Source organism: Trachurus trachurus (genome assembly GCF_905171665.1).
Source record: "Trachurus trachurus genome assembly, chromosome: 5".
Taxonomy (NCBI): domain Eukaryota; kingdom Metazoa; phylum Chordata; class Actinopteri; order Carangiformes; family Carangidae; genus Trachurus; species Trachurus trachurus.
The window spans coordinates 32,398,129-32,415,675 of record NC_139896.1 but is presented as its reverse complement, the minus strand read 5'-3'; the positions used below and the strand labels follow the sequence as shown (position 1 = coordinate 32,415,675).

The 17,547-nt window shown below is 41.5% G+C and overlaps 1 protein-coding gene across 3 annotated transcripts in view; it reads right to left on the bottom strand.

The window, feature by feature from the left end:
• Positions 1–1,674: 1,674 nt before the first annotated feature.
• arhgap9 (Rho GTPase activating protein 9) overlaps positions 1,675–17,547 on the bottom strand; it is a 40,620-nt gene continuing 24,747 nt past the window's right edge. For all 3 annotated transcript variants that reach the window (XM_083972051.1, XM_083972050.1, XM_083972052.1), the window contains 14 exons: positions 16,249–16,395; positions 15,959–16,060; positions 15,026–15,087; positions 14,773–14,860; positions 14,146–14,241; positions 13,705–13,803; positions 11,340–11,445; positions 10,799–10,918; positions 8,738–8,836; positions 7,135–7,212; positions 6,722–6,775; positions 5,624–5,758; positions 3,762–3,867; positions 1,675–1,872 (listed from right to left, as the gene is read on the bottom strand). In XM_083972051.1, coding sequence (XP_083828177.1) covers positions 1,686–1,872; positions 3,762–3,867; positions 5,624–5,758; positions 6,722–6,775; positions 7,135–7,212; positions 8,738–8,836; positions 10,799–10,918; positions 11,340–11,445; positions 13,705–13,803; positions 14,146–14,241; positions 14,773–14,860; positions 15,026–15,087; positions 15,959–16,060; positions 16,249–16,395 — 1,479 coding nt within the window. In that variant the 3' untranslated portion in view covers positions 1,675–1,685. The remainder of the gene's footprint in view (positions 1,873–3,761; positions 3,868–5,623; positions 5,759–6,721; positions 6,776–7,134; positions 7,213–8,737; positions 8,837–10,798; positions 10,919–11,339; positions 11,446–13,704; positions 13,804–14,145; positions 14,242–14,772; positions 14,861–15,025; positions 15,088–15,958; positions 16,061–16,248; positions 16,396–17,547) is intronic.

The following is a 17,547-nucleotide window of genomic DNA, read 5'->3' as shown; positions in this document are numbered from 1 at the left end:
CAAGTGAGAATCAGAGAAAGTGCACGAATGATAGATGTCTACGCTGGATGACTGTGATGACTTTGTGAACACACACACTTGGATCAAATAAACAAGTGCAGTTTGTCTATTTAAGTAGAGAGAAATATGTCTGTGTCAATGACCCTGGACACCATGATGAAAAGTTCAGACGGCTTTCCATCAATCAGCTGCACATCATTCTGGCCCCTCCACACACACTCACATGACTTGAAATAATACGAGCATAAAAATGAATAAATACATCTAATAAAACGTCGCAAACGTCCCCCCCCTCTCCCCCCCCACCGTGCCTCTTTTCTGCTCTTTTTTGTCTTTTGCCAAAGCCACAGTCAATATAAAATTACCAAAGCCACAGAGTCTGAGAGTGAGAAGGTTTGGGGGGAAAATCCACATTTTTAAAACATATGCATTTCCAGTTCCTCTTTTGTTCTGTTATTAAAAGCAGCATTTTGCACCAATCACAGGGGATGCCTCCACCCGCCGAGTCTCCACGGCCCACATACCTCCACACACTTACATTATCTCTCACGCAACCCATCGCTCGGAACAGACAACCTGACCGACACATCCTCAACGAATATCACACGACAGATCAATTCAAGTTTGTTCACTTTTTTTTTTTCTTTTTGGTTTTTATTGCAGGAAAGTTAACAATCAGTCATATCTTAACAACACTCTGCTCGTTTCAAAGCAAATGTAACAAGTTTGAAGTTAGCTAATATATAATATGGTTATATTCTCTATGCAAAGTGCTACCATTTGACACGCACACTATTTCACATATTTACAACTTCAATTTTTTTTTTTTAACTTAATCTGAAAAGGTTGCACTAATAAAAATAGAAGACAGGTCCTAATTTGTACAGTATAGGAAACTCTGAAGGTCCACACACAACTAAAGTACTATTTAAGGAACGTTTGCTGCCTGCCCTGTTGGCACATTCATCCCATCACTGAAATCCTCTTTGAAGATTGCTCTCAAATGAACTCTTCATCTGAGCACTGTATGTACGTCAGTGGAGATGTGGGCACATTTACATGCCCGACTTGCTTCCTGCTTGTTTGCATAATTTACAGTATACCTACACCAAGACCGCAGGTGGGATCTGTCCATCCTTCCTGCAAGAGATGCTGGTGCATGTGTTTTCACAGTGAGATGGTTCTCGCTAGGTTTTGTTTCAGTGCTAAGCTTAAACACACAACCCTTCCCCACACTCCTTGATAAATAACTGATTAAGACATGAGCTATCTGAACAGGCTGGAGGAGATCTATCACTTTTATGGCTTTTATTTATCCTGATCAAGTGACAAGGAGGCGTCTGTCTGAGCAGTAAAAGAACACCGGGGCTGGGCTCCACATTTGCAGTCAAAGGCACAAGTATTGCAGCTAAAATTGGCTTTTTTTTTTTTCTTTTTTTTTTACTATTATTGTTTTAACATGGCTTTATATGGAGGCCAGATGCCATGATTAGCAGCTTTCTGTCCTGGTTCTTTTTACCCCATAATTATCTTTTGATGTGAAATCCATTTTACACCATATGAGTCAACAGGCAGAGAAGGACAAATGCTGCACTACTTGTGCTTTCGTCTGATCTGGAGGAGCCTTTTGAACCCCAAACCCCACCCCCACCCACCCACCCACCCACCCACCCTGTCCGAAAAGATCAAGAGGGGCCTCTGGTTCCAAAGATGTGGTCAAACTCGCTGAGGATGAGCTCCACAGCCTGGTTCTGGTAAACCATATTCACCGCCATGTTGCCGTTGTCCCGCTCCGGGCGCATCAGGGTCGGCCCGAACACAATGCCGATGTTCTGTGTGGTCATCCTGTTGGTGTCGGAGTGCTCCAACACTCTGCAGGGAGCAACAGAGAGAGATGTTCAGTTTAAGATGACATCTTGTAATATCAGAAAAAAAAGATAAATGAAAATAAGACAAATGCTTCTGCATGAAGGATTTTGAATTTCAGCCAGGAAAAACTCTAGGGATGGCAATGTCAGTCAGGTCACCACTTTGATCCAGATCAAAATATCTCAGAAACTCTTGGATAAATTGCCATTCAATTCTGCGCAGACACTAATGGTCTTCAGCTGATGAATCCTAATGACTGAGGTGACCGCCAGACACCCGAGAGCAACAGAAAAAGTTGGCCCATCTCAAAAGCAGTTTGATGAATAGCCATAAAATTTTCTTTAGACATTCATGTCCCTACTTAGAACGCATTACAATAACTCTGGTGATCCTGCTGGCGCCATCATCAGGTCAACATTTACATTTGTCCAATATGTAGGTTAATGCACAATGGTATCCCATCAGTATCGGCTTTAGTTTGTGTGTAATTGCTAATTGCAAGGTGGTGAACATGGTGAACACAACACCAGCTCAATAACAGCATCTAGCCTCACAGAGCAGCTATAGCGTCGCTGTAGATGCCCAGTTCATCTTTTAGAATTCCTACAACCTGAGGACGACCACTAAAAGAAACCGCATTCGTCCATCTGCCATCAACGTCTTGTTTTTGTGTGCGAGTTCCTGCCTGTGTGTCTGCATTTCACAAAGTAGATGACTGACTGTATCCACCTACTGTATGTTGGTGTCTTTGTGTGTGTGTGTGTGTGTGTGTGTGTGTGTGTGTGTGTGTGTGTGTGTGTGTGTGTGTGTGTGTGTGTATGTGTGTGTGTGATCTGGGGGGACTCAGGAATGGGTTAAAGCCACAGCATGAGGCATTCTTCTAAAAATGCCATTCCCACCAAGCCACAGAAGCAGCCAGCAATTGCTCAAAACTTCCACATTAAAAAGAGAGGAGGAAAAGAGAGAGAGAGAGAGAGAGGAGCGGGGAGGGAAGAGAAGAAAAAAAGGAGCGAGCAAGGGAGAGGGCGAAGAGAGAGAAAAGAGAGAGGTTCCAGTGGTGGCGGCGGTGGTGTTGGTATGCCTTCCAGCAGACGAACCACAAGGCTCCCATGGGACCTTTGAGGCAAGGAGGAGAATGGGGGGGGGGGGGGGGGGGGGGGGGGAGAATGGAGAGAAAGGAGAAAGGGATACAAAGAGGAGGAAGAGGGGAGGAAGAGGAAGGAGAGAAAGAAAAAGAGAGGATGAAGAAGGAAGCAAGGAAAGAAAGGTAGCAAGCCAGCGAGGGAGGGAGGAGGCGACGGAGGTGATTGAGCAGGGAGATAATAAATGAGAAACAGAACAAGGGGGGGGGAAGGAATGACAGCGGAGAGAAAATGAGAGAAAGACACAGAGTTGACAAATTCATGGGGCCCACCACACCCTGGCACAAACATCAGCCTCAGAACACGAACACTCACCCCTGAAGTGGAAGGAAAAACCATAGGCGGTAAAAAACACACATTTTATGTACTGTAAAAGGAACTGGCTCGCAGAACATTGTACGCCATTCATCTTCCTCCAGCCTTTTCATCTTCACAGGGACCCAAACTTAACAACAGTGTGATCCTGGTACAGCGCTGGCATGCTTTGAGAGCCTCGGCCAAAGAATCCCTGACAGAAAATTACTGAGAACAACAGGGGAACTACCCCATCTTGTGGTCAGACTTAAAAAAAGAAAAGTTATAAGCAAAGAGATTTTATTTTCCTACAAGGGCATCTGGTTCGCTCTGCCGTGCCCAAATGTGCCAGGGGGAACACATTATGAAATGGCACTGAAACCAGGGGATGCAGATGGAAACAAGCAGAGATGAAGACAGATAACGCAGCGTTGGTTTTTCCTCCCACCCTCTCACCGTCTGAGATGGCGACACATGAACAGCAGCGTGTCGTGGTTTGGAGGCGGCATGTTAAGCATCAGACACTTCAAACGGTCCACTTTGTCCATGTAGTCCGACATCTCTGCAACACAGAGCCAGTGACATGTCACATCACAGTGAATGTTATCAATTTTGTTATATTTCATTACTTTATTCGCATCCGCAACCTGATTTGCATCCAGCAACTGATATCACAGGCGCTTTATCAGCATCCACTATCTTATTTGATACTGCAGTTTGCAATTATCAACTATCTCCAACTGTTTAATGAACAGTGAACTGCTAATCGCTCCATGTGTTTGCACTGTGTCCCATGGATTGATAAGAAACGGGGCTTTCATGCAAAGAATACATCTACATTCATTACAATTTTATTTTCTCAATGTAAGTTTTCTTAATGGTAATTAATGTAGAAATAGCAGATTATCTACTGTTATAGGATAAGTAGGATAAGTAAAAGCTCTCACAATGCATTGATGTGAAACATAAGTTCATGCAAATTAATTGATAAACACAGATAAAGGAAAAGTTTGGAAATCTAAACTGATTCCACTACCAAAGTGTCGTATGTAGCCTGAGCCTGATTTGGTTTAATCTACAATGATGTATTTATTATATATATAAAGAAAATCAATAAGTCGCACTGTTACACTGGATGACACCAGCATCTACTAGCTACAATGAACCTGTGCACTGTAGTTTGTCATGACTCTATCCTACTGACACCAACCTGCTGTTGTAAATGCTCATGGTGCACTGAATACATCCATCCACGGCTGTAAATAACCACTGAAAAATGCACTATTCAATCATGTCTGAGAAGTTTTTTCCTAAATACTTGTTTTCTTTTTCTTTTTAGGAAAATCTGCGTTAAAAAAAATTAAATAAAAATAAAATGACACCTACTGCCACTATATTTGTGGGAGATCTGTTTGGATTTATGTCTTTGGTAGAAATGAACAGGCTTCGGTAAGGAAGTCGTAAAATGCTGAAAAAACAAACCAACGCATAGTTGGTTTTGCTCGTCTCATGGGACTTTTTGACAATAAAGAATATATAGAGCATAACATAAGCCTTATCATTTGAAAGATGGTGTGAACACTTATTTGAATTGGGAGTTGAGTGGTATGGTTTGTATGGGTAGCAGCTTAAATGTGAAAACTTGTACTTAAAAGTCTTTTTTTTTTTCCCAGTAAAACCGTCACTTCACTTTCATTCAATACTGGTCCACAAATTACAGAACTGTCAGGATATAATTAGTTTACTCTTATTTTGAATTCCATGCAGTTTTCCACTATTCATATATATTATTATATATTCATAGTTGTGCAAAATAAACTCGGTGGGAACAAGGTGGGTAGGCAGTGGTGTAAATATACTGTATTACATTTGGAAGTAAATTATATTCACTACAGATTGACAAAATGTGACAGCATCAAAGGAGAGAATGGTTTTGAGTCATTAAGACCACAGCAGTGTTATGACTCTTCAAAATAAAACAACATCAAAGGAAAATAAGAAGATGTTATTAAAAGTGTCCTGCGTGGGTGTCCAGAGGCCTAGATGTTTAAGATGCTGATGTTGTAATTCCACGGGGACTTTTATGCACATAAAATTCACCGCTCTCATCAAATACGAGAACTTGGAAAAATGTCTCATCTTAAAATGCAAAGGTTTGATTATTTGCTTTTTAAAACTGGTTTTGTTTTCATTTCAGACAGACATTGTAGGCAGTGATGAGACAACAGAAGTGATTTCATTTCGATCTCAGGCTGATCAGAGACAAATATCACCGCAATAAGGGAGACGTTGTTAGGAAAAGTGAACTGGTCACTCACTGACTGTCTCCACGATGTCTGTGAAGAAGCCGTAGGGCACCAGAGGCTCAGGAAGCTCGCGAAAGAAAAGTTTCAAAGCTCCTGTGATGACATGAATGTCCTCCCACTCGCTCTCGTCCAGATTCAGCTTCTCCTCTGAGAGACAGGGATGGAAGGGAGGGAGGGAGAGAGGGAGGGAGGAAGAGAGGGAGTACGGCGAGAAAATCAGACAGACAGGGTCAGGAGAAGTGAATGAAACACAAGGCCATATGAAAAAGAGAGACAAAGAGTTAGAATTCAAATTAGAGGAGAAAAAAAAAGTGGAGCCACAGTCATGGCGTCATTTAGTGAAGAACATGAAGAACAGAAGAGAGAGCGAATTCACGTCAGTGCTGAGGCGGAACATGAAGGCTTGTAGCTGCAGGAGGGAGATAAAGATGGTTGGTGAAAGTGAGAGACGCACACACTTAGAACTACAGCACACTTATGTTTTGTTGTTTTTTTGTTTTGTTTTTTTTAAATCCAGGCCTGACCATTGCTTCTCAAATGTGACCATGAGAACCAAGTTTTAAAAAAAACTGAATGACCTGAGTCTGAATTAGGTCAGTATTTTAACGGTATCAACAAATAGCAGCATCTCTGGCATCTTATGATGAGAAGCATTAGTCAGTGAGATCCTGCTGTGGGATTAAAGCACTTGACAGAACACAAGCAGCTGATGCTGATGCTCCGGATCGTCCACTTGATGGCAGCCATGGACTGTGTGAGAAGCCGCTGTACAACCTGCTGCGTGTTATTACATCAGAAAACTTAAAGCAGAAAAGCCTAAGGGACACACATACATTAAGCAAATGGTAGCACAACCACCAAACTGTTCAGTGCACGTCTGTGCCGCAGCTCAGCTCAGTTCAGCTCAGCTCAGCTCAGCTCAGCTCGGCTCGGCTCTGCTCGGCGTGTCAGTCTGTGGGTGGGTGTTTTGGGGAGTTTTTTTGACTGAGATGTTCAGGTTATGCAACACATAATGCACAAAACAAGCCGGGGCTGAGCAACACATGAAAGCAGGCTGCCATTCCCCCCCTCCCTCCCTCCCTCCCTCCCCGTCCGTCCGTCTCAATCTACCTTGTACCAACCCTGCCGGGAACATGTAACGGCCGTCGGTAGTCACCGCTCGCTCTGTAAAAAAACCAACAGTTAACTCCGTCAGCCTTCCACACTGTCCGCTTCAGAAAAAAGGATGTTGTGTAAGTGAAGTGGGGGTGAGACAATGACAGATGTATCGAGCAGGTGAGTGTGTGTGTGTGTGGAAAACAAAATCGTTATCAACCATTGTATACCGCTGGAATGAACAGAACAGTATCAATTGACATTGAAAAAAAATCATGATTTCCGAGAAATGCCAGGACAGTCAAGGCTCCACCTGCCCCCACTTCTCTCCTCCCTTGTCATTTTCCTCTCTGGGTTTCATTATCAGAGACACCATCACCATTATCAACATGAATCATCAGATGCTGTTCAGTTTTTCCCCTCCTCACCGTGGTTCACCAGGAAGCGTAGTTTCTGAATCACTGCCAGGTTTCCTGATACTCTGTAGATGCCATCAGTGTCCAGTCCTGCAGCACAGCATACCAGGAGATTAGTGTCACAGCAAAACTGGCACATTATGTACATAATATGTCTGTGTGACCAAGTGAGTTCAAAATTACATGGTTTTGTCTAAATCTAGAGCAATTTGAGATGATTTCATTGTTTTCCTGTTGAATAAATGGCCAGAACATGTAAGTAAAGAGAAATAATAGAACATTTGGCTTCTTGTAAGTCATATTTTTTGCATGATCACAAGGCTATGTGACTATTTTTAAACTTCCTCTTTACATTTCATCATGTTGCTGGTCAAAGACCCTTGTTATGATAGTGACTTTCAGCTTTCTCCACGCTGCTTGTCAGAGACTGTACAACAAGTCACGCTTTGTGAAATACTATTGCTTATTAAAAATACAATTAGTTTAAACAAAGCTTAAACAGTCACAAGGAGCCACTGACCCACATTTTGTTTTAATGATCATGGTGCTGCTATAAACTTACAGCCATGTTTATTGACTTAAAATGCGCCAGAATTGTGAATTAATTTCATTTATTACTACTATTATCATCATTAATATTATTATTTCTATTATTAATTGGGCGAAGTCGAAAATTTGTCTCAGGATGCTTTAGAATTAACTACATGTGAAACAATCTCTGAAATTATTGATTAGATGTGAAACACTTCACACCATCATGTCGGATAAAATGACAAAAAAAAAAAAAAAAGATTTCCGCATTTAAACATTTGCTTTTTTTCTGTGATAGTATATTACACGTCTTTGGTTTTTTGACTGTTTCATTGGACTGAGACATGTTACAGACTAGAAAAGCTTAATTAATCAAGGAAACAACTGCTGAATGAATCAATAATGAAAATAATTTTTGACTGCAGCCCAACACACCCTTAATCCTTAGGCCTTCAATTCACACACAAAGAGAGGAAGAAAAACCTCTCCTCTCGTTTGAGAATACTGCTTAGAATATATCTGAATTAACATACTATGCTGAAGAAAAAAAACGTTAGACCACAGTTATTTTTACTATAGCTAAGAGAACTAACAAAATAATTCCTCTTTCTATTTTTGTGGCTGCAGTTTAGCCACTTGGTTGTAAAAGTTTTGCAGTCTATCACAGCCTTGAATGTAATTGTCTCAATCTGCAAAAAGCGCCCTAGAAATATTTAAATCATCAAAACTAGGATTTCAAAGCCTTCGTGGTCAAAACAGTTTTTGTTTGTTTGTTTGTTTGAGTTAAATATTCATTTGCAGTTATTGTTTCGAAGGCAACTTTCATTTTCTCTCATTTCGATCTCTCTCTGGCTGGCAGCTGTCGCCAGTCCTTCTCTTCACGCCTCCCTCTGAGCCGGCATCCTCTCCGGCAATCCAAAACATTTTGCTGTAAATTTCTGTTTGATGGTTTAAGTCACAGTAGGTGCAGAGCTGCCTTCAAACGACTGACGCTCAAAACAAGACGGAGGTTGGTCTCTCATGTGTCCGCTTTAAGTTGGGAATCGCATTATGAGGGAGCCGGCGCTGTCTGCAGCGACTGTACCTCTCCTCTCCACAGCCTCAGTACAAAGCCTGACGAAGCGAGGGACGGTGCTCTTCTCTCGCTCGCAGAGCATCTCCAGACGACAGCCGAACACCTGATCTGAAGAGCCAGGACAGACGGACACAAACACACACAAACACTTTTTTTTAATGTCTGTTCAGAAGTTGTTGTTTTTTTCAGATAGCAGACATGATGTAAGAGCTGCAGGCTTGAGTTAATCTAGTGATAAATTTACGGTTCGCTATGGGAGAAAGCCCCTGTTTGACTCTGATCCCAGCAGAGATCCAGACTCACACTTGATGATGCAATACAACCCATGTAGTTTATACTCTATAGGGTTAAAAAAAAAAAAAAAAATCATAAGCAAGCAACCCTTTTACTCAAGAGTATGGCATCGTTATACTACTGTATGATCATATTATTTTATCTCTGTGACAAACTTGCTTGTGAAGAATTTGCCATCAAAAAATGAGAACTGAACATTATTCAACCATAAAAGCACAGCTTCCTATTTTTGACTTTACTTTCATGGCAGCTGAAAAATATATATAAGAACGCTTCACCAGTTATACAAACAACTTCTTCTGTTCCAGTGACAAGCAGGAAATCATGTCACGCCTCCTGTAAGGATGTAGTGTGGCGGAGGCCACATAACCCCTGAAGGCCTGTAGCTGCTGCTGCTGTGCAGTTCAAGCCGCGTGGAAGCTGAAGCCGTTTAAAGCAAACTAAATAAATGTTTTATCTTTGTAGAACATACGAGATGCTGGGGCGTCCTGGCGGCCAAGGGGTTCGACTGCAACATTCCCTTTGCTGCATGTCTGTCTTCCTCTCTTCCTCATCCTCTCTTATCAAATAAAGGCAAAATACCCCCAAAATACCTTTTTTAAAAAGCTTAATGCCATTTGCTGCGAGGCTTCAGCTTAGAATATGGACAAAATCCTACATAACAGTCTTAAGCTTTCACAACATTGCATAAAAAACAAAGGAAAAATGTCTTTTCTTTACTTTTCCTGCTATTTTGGTGACGTGTTTCATCACAATAGGCCTCAGAACCACTTCACTGCTCTTTCACACAGATCTTGTTCAAAGACTAAAACTCGACTACAAGCATGAGTATCATTCTTCCAAAAGGTATTCCCTCATTTGTTGTTTTGATGAACATGGTGGAGAGCACCACCTACTGTACTGCAAGAAACTCTTTCTCCTACAAGTGTTCAACTCTGAAGGCCACAGAATATGTTTCAGACCATTTTCACACTCTTGAATGAGGCTATTTGTACGTTTTCCTGGGAGCAGCTGGTGGCGGCTTTTCACTTGGCAAGGGCCTCAGCCATCGTTGCACTTACAAGACAAGAGTTTATAATTCGGCCTCTAAGCAGTGCAACATGTTCAGGGCAGATGGGATGCTACGATTCTATTGACTCAACATCAGAAAGTGATGAGAAGGGCCATAGCTAGCTGCTTAGCATGATCATTTCAGCAAAGGAATGAAGTTCGATGCTGAACTTACAGTACAACGTTTCCTCTAAGACAGCTGCTAATGCTAACACTGGATATGTAGCAATAGCAAAACTTACAAATAGTAGCCTCTCACAACCCGAATTGCCCAACATGCTTTTCTTTTTTTTTCTTCTTCTTTTTTTTGGGGGGTCATCTTTTGAAAATGATGACGTGCTTGAACATTACAGTATAATTGAGTTGACTAGTTCTGGAGGAAAAAAAGCCTATTTTCTGTTTTAGGAAACATGCACAAAAGATGTCATACAGTAACACTGCTGTGGGAACTTAGACGCTCTTACTAAACAGAAGGAAGACGGCAATTCACATTCACAAGAGGATGTGGCGTCACTGCAGGCCCGGTCAACACACAGATTTCTTGTCTGCTCTCACAACTGTAATGGCCGCCGGCATCACACTTCCCAATGAATGTAATATTAAAGACTGTGCAAAAGAGGACATGTATCCCCCTCTACCTCATTCACCGCTAAGCTGTATGCTGCTGAATAGCAAGGATACACGCCACACATTCAAAGAGTCTGAAGCTTCAAAAGGAAATCTCACCTTTAATGAGCCCTTTCTCCTGCAGGGCCTGCAGCGGGGGTCTCTTTAGGATCAGCTTCTTCAGCCGGGTCTTGACTCTCTTCCTCTCCGTGTTTTCCAGGTTGGACGTGGAGCGAGGGACTGCAGAGGGAGGAAAGGTGAACATGGAGAAGGTGGAGGAAGAGAGGGAGGAAGAGAGGGAGGAAGAGGAGGAGGTCAGCGCCAGGCGTTCGGGCGCGGGGCCGGAGAGCAGATGAGAGGGGATGGTGGTGAGGATGAAAAGCGGGAGGGCCGGGTGACGGCGGAGGTGAGACAGGACTGACGGGGGGATTATTTGCCACGGGGGGCGTGTAAAAATATATGTGGGCTGAATGGAGGAGAGGATGGAGGAGAGGATGGAGGGATGTAAGAGGCCTGTGTGGAAGTTTGAAGAAAAAAACTGGTGATGATGACGATGGAGTGAGAGGCTGTGAGTGAAGTGGGGGTGGAGGACGAGGACGGTTGAAGCCTTACGCTTGTGTGAGGGAGGGACGTCAGAGTGGAGTGATGAGATGTGACTTACGTGACGTTCTCCTCTCGTCTTCATCTCCACTGTGGTCCAGCATTTCAACACTGCCTGCTCTTCTCAGAGAGTACAGAAGGACATTGTCCAATGGGTTTTCACGGTCCTAGAAGGCAGAAAGAGGAAAACGGTGTTAATACATTTTCAACAATGCTACGTAACATTATTTGTTTTTTTTTAAGTTAAGTGATGTTTTTTCTTGGTCAAATAATGTTGGTATAATATTACATATATGAAGTGGGTGTGTTGAACAAAAGCAGCAGAGAGTTGGACTTATAAGATAATATAATTAATTTGATACTATCTAATGGCCACCCAATGAGTGTTAGTCCTACAGTTGAGTTTTACTTTTTGTCTCCACCAGCTCTACTCTAATTTGGTGCTGGACATGTAATATACAGAGGATTTAGCTTTTTTAGCAAGACACTGTCACATGAGTTATATAGTTAGCAGAAAGAAACACTGATTGGTGCGGCTATAGGACGTAACTGTTATACAGTATGTTACATGTTAAAGGGATTGTTCAACATTTTGTCCCATTACCATAATCCCTATAGTCATAGCAGTAGGTTCGTCACCTTTAATTGTCGGTGTAAGCTATTTTTTCGAAAACAACTCGTCTCGTCTTGTAACGCTCCGTTATTATCTCACAGCGTGGTGAATGTGCAGGTCACAACTTGTCCAAGGGAGCGTTTTGGAGTTGTTGGATTGTGTATTTGTTGAGTTTGATGAGGGAAACCAAGAAATGTAGCTCTGAGCAGCTTGCGGCTCTGCTCCGCCTTTCCAAAAAACAGCTTGCACCCACAAATAAAGGTAACAAACCTATTGCTATGATGACCATACAGATTATGGCAATAAGGCAATTTGCCAAAATGTTGAACTATCCCTTTAAATGTTTGATGACAACACAGGAGAGACTGAGGAGGAGCAGTGAGTCTCCTAGCAACAGATAGAAACAAGATCGACAACCAGAAGAATCGTCCAAGACACAGTTAAAGACAAAGCCTGGTCACTTAGCAGAAAAAACTATACAATCAAAGAAAGAAAGTGACTGACGGAGAAGACAAACAAAGTGTGTTGCTGTTACATGTACTGGATGTATAGAATGTTTTATTGTATTTAAAATGGTACTATTAGTGTAATGTAATGTTAGCCTAACCTAGTGTTTCAACTGAACCATTTGAGAAAAGGGGTGACGTTATGTCTCTGAGTAGTAAAAAACAACAACTCTGCATTGGCCCATGCTACACAACAAAGTTTTGTCCAATTCCCTGCCAACAAAACATAGCGTCCTTGGCGGAACTAACAATGGAGTTTAGGCTGGTCACACATTTGCAAATGCAGGTGAAGGATAATCGCCTGCCACTGCTGAATGTGGCCAGAGCCGGAGGTGACACATACAGACATCAGTGTCAGTGTGTTTGTCTGTAGTCTGTTGAGGAGTGAACCACACACACTTCTCTGCCTGCCGTGCCTGCATTTGTGTAGGTGTTACTGCTGCTTGATGCTGTCAGACAAAATGTGGAAGCACTGGCAGTGTTTTTGTAATTATGTAGAACTCCTCTATGGCTCGGCAGAAGTTAAAGATTAGCTTTAGCTAACATACAGGTATACAAATAACAAAAGTTATTAATGACCAAAATATGCACTGGTAACACTTTGGGAAAAAGCTGTCAGAGTTTGCTCATACACAAACTGTGTAACAGCAACACCTTTTAATGTCCTGTCACATAGTGTTACATACTGGATAACATATAGGCCTACATGAATACCAATATATTTTTAATGAGCTAAAATAAAATGTGATCTTGAGCAAAGCCAGTTTTTTCTCCATTTGCTTTTCACAACTCTAAATTTGCCATAGTAGTAAATACAATTACCATGGATACCAAAGAGGTAAGATGACATGGAGTCTGGGAACAAAAGTGGTTATGTTTCAGTCATTAAGGTACTGATTTACCTGCTTAATCCACTACCAGTTAAAATATCATCCTAAACACAACCTATTATAACATGCAGCGATTAACACTATTTTCTACCGTGTGTCTTTTAACATATCAATGCTACATGATTCAGTTTTTTTTTTTTACATTCTGTCAATATGTCCTTTGAAGCAGGACAGATTACTGTACGTATGCTGCAATTTTTTATGCACATGCATAATTGGCATTATAGAGCAAAATGAAAAGTAGAAAGTACATGAGTCTGTGTGTTTAAGGGGCAGTGGGGAGCATGAACTCTATATGATGCGGTATGACACAATTTTGATCCAAAGGGGAAACCATTTTAGCCACCAACAGAGAAGTGGTAAACTGACAGTACAGCTGTGTCTGTGTCTGTGTCTGTGTCTGTGTCTGTGTCTCACCAGCCTGTCGATGACACTCTGAATGGTGCTGTACCACTCTTTGATCAGAGAGTCGGTCTCAGACTGCAACAGGAACTCGTTGCCTGTCACTGTCCTCAGCTGAAAAACATTTACAAACAGTATTAATACATGATGAACTGTCCGCATTGAGCAGTAGGAATTTTTTTTTTCACTTTTATTTTGCATTTCCTGATTCTAAAGACATAATTGATACTTTTCAGTGGAAAATTATTATTATTTTTTTTTTTACTCCTTCCTCTTCCTGACTCTGAGTCACAGAGAATGAAAGACAGCTTTCAGTTCTCACTTCCTTCACTGATAAGGGTCAACAACTACACCATCCCACAGGTATCACTGAGGTCTGAACCTTTAATAGATTAGTAGTCACTTACAACATGTAATGATTTGTCGACTTCCTCAAGAGCTCCATTTGTTTCTTACCTTGAAGACATTCTTCTTGCTGGACAGTTCGTTGGCCCAGTGCAGTTGTGCTCCTCTCAAATCCACACTGCTCTCAGGGCGACTGTTTCCTGGTTTCTGTTTGACACACACAACAGAAGTAGAAGAAGTAGAAGTGGGATATTACACTTGTAACGTGTTTTAATTTCTTTTTCACTACACAGAATTTATAAGTCACCACTTTTGACTGACTTTGTTAATATGACTAGTGGACGACAGGTCTGTGTGACCTGTGTAATAAAGCTAATAAAGCAGCTATGTAATTTTACTGCAACGACCCATGAAGAGAAAAGAAAAGTGCAGTCACATAGTTATTGAAAATATCCAGTTGTGTTGTCACATTTTGGGTGTGACAACAGCTTCTGGTCTTTGTGCAATGGACAAATCTGGGTAACATTGGGTAAGTTTTTTTTAATTTCCAAATGAGAAATTATTTCATGCATTTCAAAGTGACTCACGCTTTGCATTAGCTGTCAACATTGTTATCAGGAAATTGTACTGTAGGCTTTATGCAATAATCTTCCATCCAGTTATTTCAAAAACGCACTGGAGAGCAAAAACATTGTTTTGACAGAAACCATTAAGCACCAGTTTTGTCTGAGCTCTTACCCAACTGGAGGGTGTCTGTGATTTAGGATCTTTGAAGAAAACCAGACTGTTTCCAACCAACACCACCCAGGACGGACTCCAGTTTTTCCTGCAAACCAACAAACATGTGTATACTGCTCTGTCAGCATTCAGCTCAGCAAGTCATACTGTACCTCCCTCATTTTGCTTGAAGATCATTTTCATGAGAAAAACTGTGCAATCTAATTAGACTTTTTTTTTGGTTATAAATGGGAGTAGCCTCGTGAGGTCTCACCTCAGTTTCCGTCCCCCCTCTGCTATCTTTGTCTTGTTCAAGAGGCCTGCTTTCTCCAGCTCCTGAGGACACATTAAAATGGGTTTCAGGTACACTAAAAAATCTTGTTCTTTATTCAAGCAGTAATATCTCTCAGTCAATAATAAGACTTTGTGCAGACATGTTTAAATGTTAACAGTACAGTGGAGAGACTTTCCTCTGTTGTCTCTGAGCGAAGCCCATTTAACTTGGCTGTTGCATCATTCAAAAAATAGCGGGAGGGGAGTTGCTCTACAAGCTCCCACTGCGTATGGCCCCGTTTAAGGTGCATGAGAAGAGAGAATTAATACTAATGAAGTGAGTACAGTACTGAAAGAAAGTGAGGAACATTATCTGTCACATATACATAAACAGCATATACAGCTCTGGAAAGAATTAAGAGACCACTTCCAAATGATCATTTCCTCTGGTTTTACTATTCATAGCTATGTGTTTGAGTAAAATGAACACTTTTGTTTCATTCTATAACCTACTGACAAAATTTCTCACAAATTTGAAATAAAAATATTGTCATTTAGAGCATTTATTTGCAGAAAATGGCAACAGAAAAGTTCTGGTGTTTTCAGACCTTGTATAATGCAAAGAAAACAAGTTCATATTCATTTTAAAATAACACAACACTACTTTTTAAACTTAGGAAGAGTTTAGAAATCAAAATTGGTGGAATAATCCCAATTTATAATCGCAGCAGTGTTTTTTAAATTTATTTACAATCTTTCTTCCTCATTAAATATGATTTGGTTCAGGTGATCAGCTAAGTAGAGTGAGGTGCTTGTGTTGGAGTTCAATAGACACTGGAAACGATGGCTGCCATACATGTAGAGATAAGGCTGATTCATTAACAACATTTTGGAGTAGTCTATTTTCTCCAGAGCTAAAGGGCTGTGGACTCACTGGGGTGCAGCCGTCGCTGTCTGGAGAGCTCTGAGGAGACGGAGGCTCCACGATGATGTTGGTCACGTTGCAGGAGTAATCTCTGCTGCACTGCTGGACCAGCTGAGAGACAGGAAGTCAACATCAATGGCCATGTTCATTTTTTTATATGCGGTTATTTACCACAGTGCAGTGTTCCCCTCTGTTCGTGTTTATCTCAATTTCCTCTTCTTTTTGTTTTGTCTGTGTATATAAATCTAGCGCATGAATTTGTGTGTGTGTGTGTGTGCGTGTTCTCTGTTGGTGTGTACCTTGCCATTCTCAGGCAGGATCATAGATTGGGAGTGACTGAGCTGCTGCCTGGCATCATGCGAGGGGGCAGACTTTTGACACTGGGCATCTGCAGTGCTGAACGCCATCGTGCTCAGGGTATCAGAGGAGGCTGCACGCTGCATGCTCTTTACAGGGGTCAAAGGTCAGTGGTCACAAGTGGAACAGACAAACAAGGGAGATGGCAGATCGCTGATTTACTACGTGCAATAAATGCGGAATACATAGACCATACCGGCCAAGCCTTTTCTTTGGATTACATTTATATACATGTATATTATACTGTATAGTATTTAGCTGATGCACTTGCCTCAGGCAACCAGAGTGCAATGAGCATAAATTCCTAAACAACTTGAAATTACAAACAAGCACAGCAGGAAACAGCAGAAAGGTCAGAGCCTTTACAGCGATTCAGGATGTAGTTTCTCCTCGGAATTTCTACACTTCATTTCCTGTATGTTCCTTTATGGCACTCACTGTGCTGTATGTGGGCATTTGGGAAGTTGGCTTCACAGTTCAAATGCAATTCAAACAAACAACCATACAAAGCCTGAACCATGGTCAAGGAAGATATCACATCTTCAACGTACTTTTGATTTTATACTGTAAGTAACCCACACAATGTGTTAAATATTCAAACAGTCATGACTCATGAGTAAACTGTAACTAGAGATACCACAAAAACTCTTGGTGTTCATTGCAGTTTTTTAGGAGGGAAAATACCCAGACTCTGTACTCTAAATAATTCTCACACTCACTAACGGTCAAACACATTGCTTCAGCATCAACATTTCAACACGATTCTTATCTGCATCTCTTTTCAGCTCTCTATGTACAGTAATTGACAATTGGTAACTGACATTATTCTCAGCATCACTTTGAGGAAGACGGCGATGCATCAGTTGTGCTGCATTATATTAAATTGCATGTGAACTGCAAAGAGGAACAACATTCTGAGAAACACTGAAGACCTTATGCATGAGTGCCTAACCTGAAAACTCAGCAGACGCTCAACTTGTTTTACTTCATTTCACGAGAGTCGTAAAGACAGATTGTCAGAGACACACTGAGGCGTGCATGGGCATCTGTAACTTTACATGCAATATATTCATGCCAACAATCCCACGCACATGCAATATATAGTGTGTGTGCATGACCCAACGCAAATGCATATATTCACACAACTTCAACTTTTGCAGCAACAGCCATAATTATGTACCTTTCCCAATCCCTGTAACCTAGTTTCAACAATCAGACTAAATATCCCTCCTAATGTTTGC